Genomic DNA, 16,615 nt, shown 5'->3' with positions numbered 1-16,615 from the left:
TGGAGCAGTGGCTTCTTCCTTGCTGAGCGGCCTTTCAGGTTATGTCGATATAGGACTTGTTTTACTGTGGATATAGATATGTGTGTACCTGTTTCCTCCAGCATCTTCACAAGGTCCTTTGCTATTGATTTGCACTTTTCGCACCAAAGTAGTTGTCTCCTTCCTGAGTGGTATGACGGCTGCGTGGTCACATGGTGTTTGCATACTATCGTTTGCGTACTATCGTTTGTACAGATGAACGTGGTACCTTCAGGCATTTGGAAATTGCTCCCAAGGATGAAACAGACTTGTGGAGGTCTACAATTGTTTTTCTGAGGTCTTAACTGATTTCTTTTGATTTTCCCATGATGTCAAGCAAAGAGGCGGAAGTTAGGCCTTGAAATACATCCACAGGTACACCTCCGATTAACTCAAATGATGTCAATTAGCCTATCAGAAGCTTCTAAAGCCATGACATCATTTTCTGGAATTTCCAAGCTGTTTAAAGGCACAGTCAACTTAGTGCATGTAAACTTCTGACCCACTGGAATTGTGATAGTGAATTATAAGTGAAATAATCTGTCTGTAAACAATTGTTGGAAAAATTACTTGTGTCATGCACAATGTAGATCTCCTATCAGACTTTCCAAAACTATAGTTGGTTAACAAGAAATTTGTGGAGTGGTTGAAAAACAAGTTTTAATGTCTCCGACCTAAGTGTATGTAAACTTCCGACTTCAACTGTAGGTTGATTAGCCTTTATGAATGTTGCAGCAGTTTTCAGGTCTTCCATTTCTATTGGCTCTGTCAAACCAAGGTCATACCCATTCCATGTCAATGAGCTCAGTACATCAGGAATCGGGCTTCCAAGCCCCCCTTTTCCCACTGCAGATAGATAGAGGAAGGGTTGCAGACAGTATACAGTATCAAGAAAGATGCCACGGCACTTTTTCATCCCTCCTACCCTATTGCCTGGTTGAAAAACAGAAATATCCGAGATACGGAGAATGCAGATGGAATTCAGACAAAACGGAATTTAGCAATATTTTTAAAAAATTATCGAACTTAATAGGGAACCAACTAAATATATTGAAAATGAAATAGTTTTCCCAGGTTTATCATAAGACATAACGTGTCAGTGATTCGTATTTCCTGTAACTTACTGAAGAGGCAACGAGAATTCCACCTGTATGTGTGGTGCACGGAGCAGCTACCAGTTCGTGTAGCCGTTATTGATTATGCTAATGAAAAATCTTCTGGTAGATGGAAAGGCTTTCCCAAAAACCTTCTTAATTAAAATGATAACTATAAAGTAGCCTATGCTTACCTGGCAGAAGGATATGATTATCAATCCAATGGATATTTGTTTTGCTAACTCTATCATCATATGTGCACTACAAAAACACCACTAACCAACAGCCTTTTGCTTTGTGCAGATTGGAATTAAAGGGTAACAAGACCCCAAATTCTAAATATTTTTTCAAAAGTGGTCCCCAGATGTGGTTTAAGCATTGTTGTGGACTTAGAAAAACAATTAAATTGGATGTTCCACTTTAAAAAGCATGATTTAGAGAGCAAAAAATATATACATAAAAAAAAAGGGGGGGGGGGAACAAACCTGGAAATAATAAAATGGAATTTGGGAAGAAATTTAAAAGGATTTTATAGGGCCCTATGAGCCCCAACTACTATGGTTGTTGGCCAATCTGAAGTCCCTTGAGATGGTTCATCTTGAGGCTAGATGGAGAAGTTCTCAGTTGCAGTGAAAAAAGCCAGAACTGTAAAGAGGAACCATTTCAGGACAGCAGGAATACTTCCCCATAAACACTATAGTAATTTTTGCAGACCCTCTTTTCCAGTTTACCTAGTACAACAAAAATATGTTGATAAGCCAATAGACAAAAGCAACATGGTAAGTTGGTGGTTGAAGATATCCCTCTAGTGGTGTGGGGGCTGTGCTTTGGCAAAGAGGGTGGGGTTATATCTTTCCTGTTTGGCCCTGACCGGGGGTGACCTCGGATGGGGCCACAGTGTCTCCTGACCCCTCCTGTCTCAGCCTCCAGTATTTATGCTGCAGTAGTTTGTGTCGGGGGCTGGGGTCATTTGTTATATCTGTACTTCTCCTGTCCTATTCGGGGTGTGAATCTAAGTGTGCTCCAGGACCTACCTGAGCTCCAGGACTACCTGACATGACTCCTTGCTGTCCCCAGTCCACCTGGCCATGCTGCTGTTCCAGTTTCAACTGACCTGAGCCCTAGGACCATGCCCCAGGACTACCTGACATGATGACTCCTTGCTGTCCCCAGTCCACCTGGCCATGCTGCTGCTCCAGTTTCAACTTCCACCTGACTGTTCTGCCTTATTATTATTCGACCATGCTGGTCATTTATGAACATTTGAACATCTTGGCCATGTTCTGTTATAATCTCCACCCGGCACAGCCAGAAGAGGACTGGCCACCCCACATAGCCTGGTTCCTCTCTAGGTTTCTTCCTAGGTTTTGGCCTTTCTAGGGAGTTTTTCCTAGCCACCGTGCTTCTACACCTGCATTGCTTGCTGTTTGGGGTTTTAGGCTGGGTTTCTGTACAGCACTTTGAGATATCAGCTGATGTACGAAGGGCTATATAAATAAATTTGATTTGATTTGATTTGAACAGAGTACGAGTGTGTCAGGGAGGGATCCCCTGGGAAACTGAGACAGGGTATGGGGGTGGTCGACATTGAAAGGTCCCGAGAGTACAGTAGTACTGGAGTGAACACAGTCGCTCGCTGGGGGCATAGCGATGGTGTTATGGGGCAGCTGATCGATGGATACAGATACAATACGATGCAGGCTCCTGTTTGAACTTTGTCTACATATTTTTCCATTCTATGTGTCACAAAGGTTGAGCCTTGACTTTTGGGGTCTTGACTTGCACTGTACTTATATAACATACTGCTGACTGCCTTCCCACTTTGGCTGTCAATTTGTTGCCATTCACTGTTCAACTCTGTGGTATAGTGATGTTGCTTGGTATAGTGAGGTTCTGTGGTATGGTGAGGTTCTGTGGTATAGTAATGTTCTGTGGTATAGTGAGGTTCTTTGGTATCGTAATGTTCTGTGGTATAGTGGGGTTCTGTGGTATAGTGAGGTTCTGTGGTATAGTAATGTTCTGTGGTATAGGAATGTTCTGTGGTATAGTAAGGATCTGTGGTAGAGTAATGTTCTGTGCTATAGTAATGATCTGTGGTATAGTGAGGTTCTGTGGTATAGTGAGGTTCTGTGGTATAGTGAGGTTCTGTGGTATAGTAATGTTCTGTGGTATAGTGAGGTTCTGTGGTATCGTAATGTTCTGTGGTATAGTGAGGTTCTGTGGTATGGTGATGTTGCTTGGTATAGTGAGGTTCTGTGGTATAGTAAGGTTCTGTGGTATAGTAAGGTTCTGTAGTATAGTAATGTTCTGTGGTATAGTGAGGTTCTGTGGTATAGTGAGGTCTCTGTGGTATAGTAAGGTTCTGTAGTATAGTAATGTTCTGTGGTATAGTGAGGTTCTGTGTTATAGTGAGGTTCTGTGGTATAGTGAGGTCTCTGTGGTATAGTGAGGTTCTGTGGTATAGTGAGGTTCTGTGGTATAATGAGGTTCTGTGGTATAGAAATGTTCTGTGGTATAGTGAGGTTCTGTGGTATAGTGAGGTCTCTGTGGTATAGTAAGGTTCTGTGGTATAGTGAGGTTCTGTGGTATAGTAATGTTCTGTGGTATAGTGAGGTTCTGTGGTATAATGAGGTTCTGTGGTATAGTAATGTTCTGTGGTATAGTGAGGTTCTGTGGTATAGTGAGGTTCTGTGGTATAGTGAGGTTCTGTGGTATAGTAATGTTCTGTGGTATAGTGAGGTTCTGTGGTATTGTAATGTTCTGTGGTATAGTGAGGTTCTGTGGTATGGTGATGTTGCTTGGTATAGTGAGGTTCTGTGGTATAGTAAGGTTCTGTGGTATAGTAAGGTTCTGTAGTATACTAATGTTCTGTGGTATAGTGAGGTTCTGTGGTATAGTGAGGTCTCTGTGGTATAGTAAGGTTCTGTAGTATAGTAATGTTCTGTGGTATAGTGAGGTTCTGTGTTATAGTGAGGTTCTGTGGTATAGTGAGGTCTCTGTGGTATAGTGAGGTTCTGTGGTATAGTGAGGTTCTGTGGTATAATGAGATTCTGTGGTATAGAAATGTTCTGTGGTATAGTGAGGTTCTGTGGTATAGTGAGGTCTCTGTGGTATAGTAAGGTTCTGTGGTATAGTGAGGTTCTGTGGTATAGTAATGTTCTGTGGTATAGTGAGGTTCTGTGGTATAATGAGGTTCTGTGGTATAGTAATGTTCCGTGGTATAGTGAGGTTCTGTGGTATAGTAATGTTCTGTGGTATAGTGAGGTTCTGTAGTATCGTAATGTTCTGTGGTATAGTAATGTTCTGTGGTATAGTAATGTTCTGTGGTATAGTGAGGTTCTGTGGTATAGTAATGTTCTGTGGTATAGTGAGGTTCTGTAGTATAGTAATGTTCTGTGGTATAGTAATGTTCTGTGGTATAGTAATGTTCTGTGGTATAGTAAGGTTCTGTGGTATAGTAAGGTTCTTCTGTAGTATACTAATGTTCTGTGGTATAGTAAGGTTCTGTGGTATAGTAAGGTTCTGTGGTATAGTAAGGTTCTGTGGTATAGTAAGGTTCTGTGGTATAGTGAGGTTCTGTGGTATACTAATGTTCTGTGGTATAAAATGTTCTGTGGTATAGTAAGGTTCTGTGGTATACTAATGTTCTGTGGTATAGTAAGGTTCTGTGGTATAGTAAGGTTCTGTGGTATAGTAAGGTTCTGTGGTATAGTAATGTTCTGTGGTATAGTAAGGTTATGTGGTATAGTGAGGTTCTGTGGTATAGTAATGTTCTGTGGTATAGTAAGGTTCTGTGGTATATGAATGTTCTGTGGTATAGTAAGGATCTGTGGTAGAGTGAGGTTCTGTGGTATAATGAGGTTCTGTGGTATAGTAATGTTCTGTGGTATAGTGAGGTTCTGTGGTATAGGGAGGTCTCTGTGGTATAGTAAGGTTCTGTGGTATAGTGAGGTTCTGTGGTATAGTAATGTTCTGTGGTATAGTAATGTTCTGTGGTATAGTGAGGTTCTGTGGTATAGTGAGGTTCTGTGGTATAGTGATGTTCTGTGGTATAATGAGGTTCTGTGGTATAGTAATGTCCTGTGGTATAGTGAGGTTCTGTGGTATAGTGAGGTCTCTGTGGTATAGTGAGGTTCTGTGGTATAGTAAGGTTATGTGGTATAGTGAGGTTCTGTGGTATAGTAATGTTCTGTGGTATAGTAAGGTTCTGTGGTATAGTAAGGTCTCTGTGGTATAGTGAGGTTCTGTGGTATAGTGAGGTTCTGTGGTATAGTGAGGTTCTGTGGTATAGTAATGTTCTGTGGTATAGTAAGGTTCTGTGGTATATGAATGTTCTGTGGTATAGTAAGGATCTGTGGTAGAGTGAGGTTCTGTGGTATAATGAGGTTCTGTGGTATAGTAATGTTCTGTGGTATAGTGAGGTTCTGTGGTATAGGGAGGTCTCTGTGGTATAGTAAGGTTCTGTGGTATAGTGAGGTATCTGTGGTATAGTAATGTTCTGTGGTATAGTGAGGTTCTGTGGTATAGTGAGGTTCTGTGGTATAGTGATGTTCTGTGGTATAATGAGGTTCTGTGGTATAGTAATGTCCTGTGGTATAGTGAGGTTCTGTGGTATAGTGAGGTCTCTGTGGTATAGTAAGGTTATGTGGTATAGTGAGGTTCTGTGGTATAGTGAGGTTCTGTGGTATAGTAATGTTCTGTGGTATAATAATGTTCTGTGGTATAGTGAGGTTCTGTGGTATAGTGAGGTTCTGTGGTATAGTAATGTTCTGTGGTATAGTAATGTTATGTGGTATAGTGAGGTTCTGTGGTATAATGAGGTTCTGTGGTATAGTAATGTTCTGTGGTATAGTGAGGTCTCTGTGGTATAGTGAGGTCTCTGTGGTATAGTGAGGTCTCTGTGGTATAGTGAGGTCTCTGTGGTATAGTAATGTTCTGTGGTATAGTAATGTTCTGTGGTATAGTGAGGTTCTGTGGTATAGTAATGTTCTGTGGTATAGTAATGTTATGTGGTATAGTGAGGTTCTGTGATATAATGAGGTTCTGTGGTATAGTAATGTTCTGTGGTATAGTGAGGTCTCTGTGGTATAGTGAGGTCTCTGTGGTATAGTGAGGTCTCTGTGGTATAATAATGTTCTGTGGTATAGTAATGTTCTGTGGTATAGTGAGGTCTGTGGTATAATAATGTTCTGTGGTATAGTAATGTTCTGTGGTATAGTAATGTTCTGTGGTATAGTAATGCTCTGTGGTATAGTGAGGTTATGTGGTATAATAACGTTCTGTGGTATAATGAGGTTCTGTGGTATAGTGAGGTTCTGTGGTATAGTGAGGTTCTGTGGTATAGTGAGGTTCTGTGGTATAGTGAGGTTCTGTGGTATAATAATGTTCTGTGGTATAGTGAGGTTCTGTGGTATAGTGAGGTTCTGTGGTATAATGAGGTTCTGTGGTATAATGAGGTTCTGTGGTATAGTAATGTTCTTGTGGTATAGTGAGGTTCTGTGGTATAGTAATGTTCTGTGGTATAGTGAGGTTCTGTGGTATAGTGAGGTCTCTGTGGTATAGTAATGTTCTGTGGTATAATGAGGTTCTGTGGTATAGTGAGGTTCTGTGTTATAATGAGGTTCTGTGGTATAGTAATGTTCTGTGGTATAGTAATGTTCTGTGGTATAATAATGTTCTGTGGTATAATAATGTTCTGTGGTATAGTGAGGTTCTGTGGTATAGTGAGGTTCTGTGGTATAGTAATGTTCTGTGGTATAGTGAGGTTCTGTGGTATAGTGAGGTTCTGTGGTATAGTGAGGTTCTGTGGAGCTCAGCCACTCTCTGGTCTCATCGACATTCCTTTACCGTGCAGGCGAGTCAGCCAGGAATGTAGGAGAGTACCAATTTCAACAGTTTCCCAACTTTGTCCACCGCTGAGGAAAGCTGAGCATTTTTCTTTTCACTTTGGCACAACAGCAAGGTTATGAAAACAGTTTACTTCTGAGTTGCTGTTGCTACACAGGGACTAGCTGTTTTCTTGGCGGGGAATGACTGAATCCTGAACTTTCCTGCCATCATTGAGTTTTCCAATCATGACTACAGTGGCATCTTCCGAAAGTGACAACCTATTCTTCACAGGCCTTGAGATAGAACCAGAGATTGCTTGGGCAGGGAAAAGGATATGCTACTGTTTGTGTGTGTGTGTGTGTGTTTCACCTGCACTGAGGGATTTTTTTGATCCTACGGTTGCATTTGGGCAGGAATCCTAGAACATCCTCAAGAGATGAACTCACAATCTGTCCACAATCCAGAGACAAAATAGGCAGCGCAAAAACGCTGACAGATGCACTGGCATTTATAAATATAACAGCGGGAGAAGGTCACTGAAAGCACAGCAGGGGGATTGATGTCTGCCGCTGATGGCCACTCTTTCCAAACAAACTCAATATTGCACTATTTTACTGATAGATCCGTAAAGATGCCTGTCAGTAAGTCATAGACCAGGGATTCAAGCTTTATTATAAACTGGGTGGTTCGAGCCCTGAACTGTGATTGGCTGACACCCATAGTATATCAGACTGTATACCACGGGTATGACAAAACATTTATTTTTACTGCTCTAAATTACGTTACGAACCAGTTTATAATAGCAATAAGGCACCTCTGGGGTTTGTGGTATATGGCCAATATACCACGTCTAAGGGCTGTTCTTAGGCACAGCCCTTAGACGTGTTATATTGGCCATATACCACATCTCCTTGCACCTTATTGATTAAGTCTTTCATGTCTACATTAACCAGGTCTTCATTTCATGCTACATTAACCTGGGAGAGAAGTGTCACATGACAATGCATCATACACGGTCCATCAGCAATGGGGGTAGTAAGGGACAAGAACTGAAGACGTATGAAACAGCTACTCTAAAGAGATAAACAAAAACATTGAAAGAGTCAATGGTCATGGGCTTGAACACCATCTGATATTATGCTATAGTATCAATGTATAGAATGCACACATCCATTGCATGCTCTCCCTCTGAAATACACACTTAAGCATGTACTGTATGTAGGAATGGTATGTCATCCCAACCCGACACACACACACACACCACAAAAAGACATGTTTGTAGGAGGGAATAAAGACTCAGGAAACTTGGTGGAATTGGTTATGATTGTAATAGTGATCCCAGGGATAATACTAAAGGGATGTGATTAAATTAATGTTAGAATCTCTGGCTACCGCACAATATAAGCAGTGAATGGAACTGGAACACCATTCATTCATCCGGACTGCTGATCTTCTCTTCACAGCCCCACTAGAATGGTGGGGTGTGTTACACTCTAATTACAGCTTCAGAGTCCTCAGTAGTTACGCTGTACACAGTTTCCCCAGTGTCAATACCAATCGGATAAACAACAACCCCTACAAGCATAGACTTTAAACAAAACTTTCTATAGGAGCCAGGGAAGTCAAACTGAAACTCCCAAAATACCAACCATTGTGTCAGACTTACAGAGAAATTAGAGTTGTTATGAAAATTACACAGCGTCTTCTGCCTTTCAGGTGAAAAATGACAGTTGAAACCAAGCAGAGGTCAATAGCCCCGGGGACACACAATTACTGCACTCTAAGGCACAACAACTTTGGACATTCTCGAGGGAGTATTTTCTCACACAAGTGAAGAGACAGAGACTGAACTCCCTGCCTCGTTGTGACTTTGCAGTGACATCATTGCACTTATTTAACCTCTATTTTACCAGGGAATGTCTTGGGGTTGGTACCTCTTCCTTGGAGTTCATAAAGCACCAAATTAAAGAAAACAGACTGAAACAGGGAGGGACTACCTGGATACGTCCAATAAACACTCAAATCCGGTTTCCGATGCAAAAACATTTTCAGATGTGTGCCCTAAAGAACACAACCCTGGGTTCAGGTGATTGAGTCACCAGTCTAACAGGTAGAGCAGGAGCACACGAAAGACAATAGTACTGCAGACAATGTGATGTTAGATGACGCACCTTTTAGTTATCATACCTGTAAAAACATCTAAAGTGTTGTCCCATGAGACCAGACTGCTGGTCTGGTCCAACCGGGGAACTTTCACACGCTAACCTAACGTCTTACCCATAGATACCTCCACTACATTGGCAATAATTTGTAAACCATGAAGACACTGTTATGGAATACATTTAGCCTTTTGTCTGGAATACCTGGTAAACACTGATAACGCACACATTAATGAAAAGTCTCACCTGTCGCAGAGGGGTCCAAGAGCACCGTAGGAGTCGCAGCTACAGGGGATGCAGCCGGTGGTGCCGTTGTTGAAGTGGGCCTCCTGGCAGTCAGCACACCGCAGTCCCATGTAGCCCAACAGGCAGACACACTGCCCTGTGCTGCGGTCGCAGCGGTCTAGATCCAGAGATCCCTCGCTGCTACAGTTACACAGGAACTCAGCTGGGGACAGAACAGTTAGTGGGTTATTCAGATGAGGTTATTGTTAATATCACATAAAGGTGCTCTAGGGTTTGTGCGACATTTATATTTTGCCCTCAACCCGACCAACAGCTTTAAGACACTGCAATTCAATCCCAGCAGGGATCATTTGTAAAAATTGTCACATCACATGTAGGCTGTGTGTTGTGTGTCACATACTTTACAAAGAAACTATGCAAACTTTCAATATCCTAATCAGCTAATTCCCAGTATCTCTTATGAAGAATCCTAATTGAGAAGCCAAGATACATATCAAATTGAGGTTCATCTCATTAACAGCCTGTTTAAATATTTAAAAAGGCCTGTATTACAAAGATCTCCCTCAGAAGAGCCTGGTTGATCATTATCTCTGCACTAGAGCCGGGTGACCTTGATGTGCTGGGTTGTGTCGAGCAGATATCATTTTTCACCCGCTCCGCAGAAGACAAGAGCATATTTCATTAGCCATGGGATCCGCGTGATGCTTAACAAGACTGACTTGCAGATGCCTGGACAGAGAAGATCAGAGGAAATTTGGTAGCGAGCTTTGAGACTTATTCTCCCCCTCACTCTACCCAATTACTTTCTGTATAAAACAAAATGTCATGGAAGCCTGGAAGATTCCAGAGGCTTTGCCTTTTTTTAGACTCAGTGGGGAAAATAGCAACTTCAGAGAACACAAACAAACGATGTCCTGGAAGAAGGTACTTTGGTGAGAGGATAGCCCTAGTATATATTTAACACTGCAGTACAGGGAAAGGAGAGAATAACTGCTCAGTGAGGGAAGAAAAATACACTGGGAGAACAGTCGTGTGTCCTGGGAGACACTCACTCACTCTGTGAGGGGACTATAGGTCTATTACCCATTGTGTTACAAGGTACATGGGTAAAACGTTGAGTTTGCTGCAATCTCTATTCAACTCTTTCATCCTCGGGTGTCTTTGTAAGGAAACTGAGTGCTACCGTTGTCTGCAAGTGTGTCGTTCTACTATCATTATGAATGTAATATAGTGAGTGAGTGATTCAGCGTGAAAATTGTGTATGAAGTGATCCAGATTAAATCCAGGTGGAATGAGTGGAGTGACCATGGCATGTGGATAATTCCATTAAAAAGACTGCTAACTGAAAGTGACCACAGGCATCATATTTGCACATCACAAGTGGACATATCGGTGACATGTTACTTGAACCCAATGTCATCACACCAACAGGCTTACAAAAGTACCAACCCCTTTTAAATTGGATCAAATTCTGATTTTCTATGAAAACTGAGTTCTTAAATGGAACACATTGAAAGTAGTTTATGGACGACAACTTGCTGCTCTCTGCACATCAAAAACAGTCATCTTTTTCTTCTCCCTCTCTGGCGACATGATTTTTGAAATGTTTCCTTTATTTAACTAGGAAAGTCAGTTAAGAAACAGTGGGTTAACTGCCTGTTCAGGGGCAGAACGACAGATTTGTACAGTGTCAGCTTGGGGATTTGAACTTGCAACCTTTCGGTTATTAGTCCAACGCCCTAACCACTAGGCTACCCTGCGCATGATGAATGGTTAGCTGCACTCATTATTACATAATCAACTGAATGAATAGGAAGACACAAACAAAGGACGTCATGGACTGCAGTGACTGGGATGGCAGTTATTCTGCAATTGTTATACAATTACGTCAGTCAGCAGCAAACATGGCCCGGCGACGCAGTGAGAAAAATAGAGATGCATCAGGCAGATATCTAGCACCAGCTAACAGCACCGTTCGGCTGGGGAAACAGGAGCCTCTATCAGAGGTGACCTTGTTGCCACAGAGAAGATTACACAATGTGAAAATCTACCAGTGTGCACCTTTTTCCCTCATTGCCTCGGACTGCTCAATCGTCCCGATGGTAGTAGATACAGGACCCTTGACTGACTGTACATAAGCACTTTCTCCCCCTGTCAACGGCATGGCTTTATCAGGAGGACAATGATAAAGGATGGGTTTGGAGTTCTATACAAAATGTGAAAGGGGTATCCTGGTCTTTGTAGCAGAGTGTGATTATCATTATATAATGTTGAACACAAGGATCTTTCACTCTCCAAACAGCCACAACCGGGTGGGACTTATAAAGACATCCAAACAGGGGTATGAACTATTTCAGGGAACATAACTGAAAACCGTCAAATAAAAATTGAGGAACAGAAGCAGAACAGAAGTGATCTATACTGTTCCGGAACATAAGTTATTTTAAAAGTAAAGGAACCAGTTAATAACGTTTTTTTACATCCCAGGCTTTTTTTCCAATCCCACAAAGTGCCTATGCAAAGCCCTCATTTGTCATCCAGCAACATATTCCAGTGTCTGCCCTTCCTTCCCAAGCATAGTCTGCTGTAGCTACTGACGTTACAAACATGATTAAGAAATTAGGGAGAGATGTTTAATTAGAATAGATTCACTTTTTCAATGCTAGTTAAGGATACCATAGTTAACACGTTCGCTCGCTCTGGTCCAACGTTAGCTAGCTCTGGTCCAACGTTAGCTCGCTCTGGTCCAACGTTAGCTCGCTCTGGTCCAACGTTAGCTCGCTCTGGTCCAACGTTAGCTCGCTCTGGTTCAACGTTAGCTCGCTCTGGTCCAACGTTAGTTAGCTCGCTCTGGTCCAACGTTAGCTCGCTCTGGTCAACGTTAGCTCGCTCTGGTCCAACGTTAGCTCGCTCTGGTCCAACGTTAGCTCGCTCTGGTCCAACGTTAGCTCGCTCTGGTCCAACGTTAGCTGGTCCAACGTTAGCTCGCTCTGGTCCAACGTTAGCTAGCTCGCTCTGGTCCAACGTTAGCTCGCTCTGGTCCAACGTTAGCTCGCTCTGGTCCAACGTTAGCTCTCTGGTCCAACGTTAGCTCTCTGGTCCAACGTTAGCTGGCTCTGGTCCAACGTTAGCTCGCTCTGGTCCAACGTTAGCTCGCTCTGGTCCAACGTTAGCTCGCTCTGGTCCAACGTTAGCTCGCGGCCCAACGTTAGCTCGCTCTGGTCCAACGTTAGCTCGCTCTGGTCCAACGTTAGCTCGCTCTGGTCCAACGTTAGCTCGCTCTGGTCCAACGTTAGCTCGCTCTGGTCAACGTTAGCTCGCTCTGGTCCAACGTTAGCTCGCTCTGGTCCAACGTTAGCTCGCTCTGGTCCAACGTTAGCTCGCTCTGGTCCAACGTGGCTCGCTCTGGTCCAACGTTAGCTCGCTCTGGTCCAACGTTAGCTCGCTCTGGTCCAACGTTAGCTCGCTCTGGTCCAACGTTAGCTCGCTCTGGTCCAACGTTAGCTCGCTCTGGTCCAACGTTAGCTCGCTCTGGTCCAACGTTAGCTCGCTCTGGTCCAACGTTAGCTAGCCCTGGTCCAATGTTAGCTCGCTCTGGTCCAACGTTAGCTAGCCCTGGTCCAACGTTAGCTCGCTCTGGTCCAACGTTAGCTAGCCCTGGTCCAACGTTAGCTAAGCCAACACTGAAGTTCAAAGACATTCACAGATCCTCCATAGAAGCTGCTCCTCCGTAGGTATAATTCTGTGGGCCTAATTCAGATATGCTCGTCATAACAAGGTCTGGTTAGGGTGAAAGTAGGAGTACAATGTCCAATGTGCTTGAGGCTCTGGCATTGGAGGATGTGGACATTACCACCCATTTTTACATGAAACATATCAAGTTCCCCATTCAGCAGTGTTCTTTAGATAGAGCATGGTATGTACATTAGTACATCCAGGGACAGCACAGCAGTCACTGAAGCAGTAGCCTGGCAGTTCAGTTGGTGGCCTGGGAACGTTCATGATGAGGCCTAGTGGCTTCCCAGTGTTACGTAAGAGAGTGACTGCATGAATAGGACAAAGGAGAAAGAGGTCAGAACTAACTGTACCTCCCACACTCCAAAGCCTGGTTCCTCTCAAAGTGTTCCCTTGTGCCCCCTGATCAAAAGAAACATTGGCTTTGTTGTGCAAAGTACTCTTTGACCAGTGGTTCTACATTCCAATAGAATTTGACAGGAGTTACGCAACCAGCCTGAGCAGTCAGAGAGTGTGAGACATGTCCCCGCTCTTGGCAGCAGAGCCGCTGACCCCCGGAGTTTGCTGTGCCACTGTCACCTTGCATTGCCCGACACTTTCATGATCCCCCCTCACAGCTTACATCTCACGTGACCCTTACAGACAGAGCAGAGAATCTCCAATCCAGCTCAGTGTGGTTTAGGTCACTTTATTGTTCTTACTGTATTCGGGAATTTGTCTTGCATCTCGAGCTCTTGAACTCATAAGCTCGCAAGTCAAAAATATGTTGAGAATATGGATTAAATCGTTGACATTATGCAAGAATGGAACTACTGTTATCATTTTTCACAGTAGACATGAAGATACACAAAGCCCACAGGCACTCAACACAGACATATCAGGGAGAACAAGGGAGACTGTATACTGCAGACACCCACAGCCCCACACAGAAAAAAATGTATCTGAGAAGCAAAACAGTCTTGTGCTGTACAAGACACTGCTGCTGTGTCCACCAACTTTCCAGCTGGGGAGCTTGAACGGCGCACTACACTTTCTCCTGACCTGCGAAGCTCATTAAGGGGGACCTGCCAGAGGGGCTGCCAGGAGATGCTTGAAGAGCAACACTGCTGTCTTACACGCAGACCTCTGCTGAGGTTATCCCTGGCCAACTGGCCGCTCTAAGCTAATTTTACAGCCGGTAGAACCATTACATATTCCCACGGATTCACAGCGTCACAAAATTGGATAGCATTCTTTTCCGAGAGAACAAATCCTCTGGTTCAGCACAATTTCTGACCCTAAGAAGACACGCTTTCTGTTTGTCACCACACTGCTTGTTTAAGAGTAAAATACAGTAGATGAATATCCTAATGGAGATCATTCTTCTCGCAGTAATAGCTTAAACAAACCGAGCACATAATGTCAAACAGAATATACAGCGTTCATAAACTGAAAAGGCCAGATGAACATAATGGAGGACAAGAAGACAGGCACAGTAGACAAATGGGTTTCTCTCAGCAGTTCAGTGTGTTTATGGCAAGAGGGCTGTCCAAGGGTCTACTCTATAGCCTGGCTGCAGGTCGAGGGAAGTCTGACCAAGCAACCAATGCTAGTGTAACGGGTGGTCAGGGTCAGCGACTACCATGGAGCCTTTTCAAGTAAGGCACATCGAATGGCTTCCCAACGTCTAGGTAGAGCGAGGGGAAACTTCATCTTACTGCATCTGTGTGACATCACGGCAGATTCAGCAATGGCACCGCGTTTATTTAACTCCTATTTTACCAGGTTGACTGAGAACACATTCTCATTGAAAGCAACAACCTGGGGAATAAGGGGTGGGGGGGTGAATGAGCCAATTGGAAACTGTTTGGGATTCTTGTTTTTGTTGTAATGGTGACCATTGATACTGCCTCTCTGTAGCCTCTATCTACCCCGTACAACTGAATGTGGCATATCTGTGGTGTGATAACAGCGATACGGTCAGATGCTTTTCATCTGGACAGGACGCCCTGAAGGCTTGGCTATCGATCAAATACAGCCCCATTACAGTAGCCCTCTAGTTACTGCCTATTGGGTCCCTGTGCATGGGAAAGGGAACAAATCAAAAACCAGGGAAAATAAATCCACCCGTAGCTGCAGTGGTAGTCCATCTACTGTAACACAAAAGCAACTCAAACCATATATTGAATGAAACGTAGACACAATAAACAACATGAGAAGGTAATACTGTGTTCGCGGGAGTACTCTTTTTCGCCAAATGAAATCCACTCCTCACGCAACCAATAAAGCACAGTAAAACTTGTCATGAGAGTTACTCTAATATGAGCTTCCACGATTATTTATTGCAATCATCAAATAGTTTGCCTAGAACTAGAAGAACTTACACTGCTTCTAACCTCACCCTCTCAAGGCATCTCTGTTCTATCAGTAGACATTTGAAAAAGAAAACTGTCAAGATGGAAAAATGTATTACAAAATAATAAGCAGAATTTGACAGTGAGATGAGTTAAAAGACCACACAATCAGACAAAACTGATTCAATATTTCAGAACTAGGGGGAGACCACAGAGGGGCAACATGGGCTGACAGGCAGCACTGTGACAAACATCTCCTGGATCTAGGAGTCTGCAATCCTTGCCATCACAAACCCATTAGCACAAAATAAATCAGTGCCAACCCACAATGTTCCATCAGGGCTTGGCAGGGTCTATGGGGAGCATTAGGGATGCTATCCAACCAGGTGCAGAGAAACCGGCCCCTTTCAGCTGCCCTGAGCTGTGCCGAAGCATGGGAAGAAAGGATAGGGATCTCTGAATGTGAAGCAATGGCACGTGCAATCTCACTCCACACATGAAGATCACAGGCATATTAGTTAATGTTTATGTCACTCCCACAGACCTGCAATGATATCCATTTTCAATCATCGATGACTTCCTCCCAATGTTACTTTATTAACACAAAACTACACAAAAACAAAGGTAGCCAGAAACATCTGACACATCTTTAGGCCAAAACACTCCAGACAGGATACATATACAGTTGAAGTCAGAAGTTTACATACACCTTAGCCAAATACATTTAAACTCAGTTTTTCACAATTCCTGACATTTATTCCTTGTAAAAATTACCTGTCTTAGGTCAGTTAGGATCGGCACTTTATGTGAAGAATGTGAAATGTCAGAATAATAGTAGAGTGATTTATTTCAGCTATTATTTCTTTCATCACATTCCCAGTGGGTCAGAAGTTTACATACACTCAATTAGTATTTGGTAGCATTGCCTTTAAATTGTTTAACCTGGGTCAAACATTTTGGGTAGCCTTCCACAAGCTTCCCACAATAAGTTGGGTGAATTTTGGGCCATTCCTCCTAACAGAGCTGGTGTAACCGAGTCAGGTTTGTCGGCCTCCTTGCTCGCACACGCTTTTCAGTTCTGCCCACAAATTTTCTATAGGATTGAGGTCAGGGTTTGTGATGGCCACTCCAATATCTTGACTTGACCTTAAGCCATTTTGCCACAACTTTGGAAGTAGGCTTGGGGTCATTGTCCATTTGG

The 16,615-nt window shown here is 43.2% G+C and overlaps 1 protein-coding gene across 3 annotated transcripts in view; it reads right to left on the bottom strand.

Annotated features, from left to right (window-relative positions):
• Nucleotides 1-16,615, bottom strand: part of si:dkey-220k22.1 (multiple epidermal growth factor-like domains protein 9) — an 83,779-nt gene that overhangs the window by 63,709 nt on the left and 3,455 nt on the right. For all 3 annotated transcript variants that reach the window (XM_024381633.2, XM_024381634.2, XM_024381635.2), the window contains one exon: nt 9,347-9,548. In XM_024381633.2, coding sequence (XP_024237401.1) covers nt 9,347-9,548 — 202 coding nt within the window. The remainder of the gene's footprint in view (nt 1-9,346; nt 9,549-16,615) is intronic.

The sequence above is a fragment of the Oncorhynchus tshawytscha genome, linkage group LG20 (genome assembly GCF_018296145.1).
Source record: "Oncorhynchus tshawytscha isolate Ot180627B linkage group LG20, Otsh_v2.0, whole genome shotgun sequence".
NCBI classification, from domain to species: domain Eukaryota; kingdom Metazoa; phylum Chordata; class Actinopteri; order Salmoniformes; family Salmonidae; genus Oncorhynchus; species Oncorhynchus tshawytscha.
Note: the sequence above shows the minus strand (reverse complement) of the source record. Positions and strands in the feature narration are given on the sequence as shown.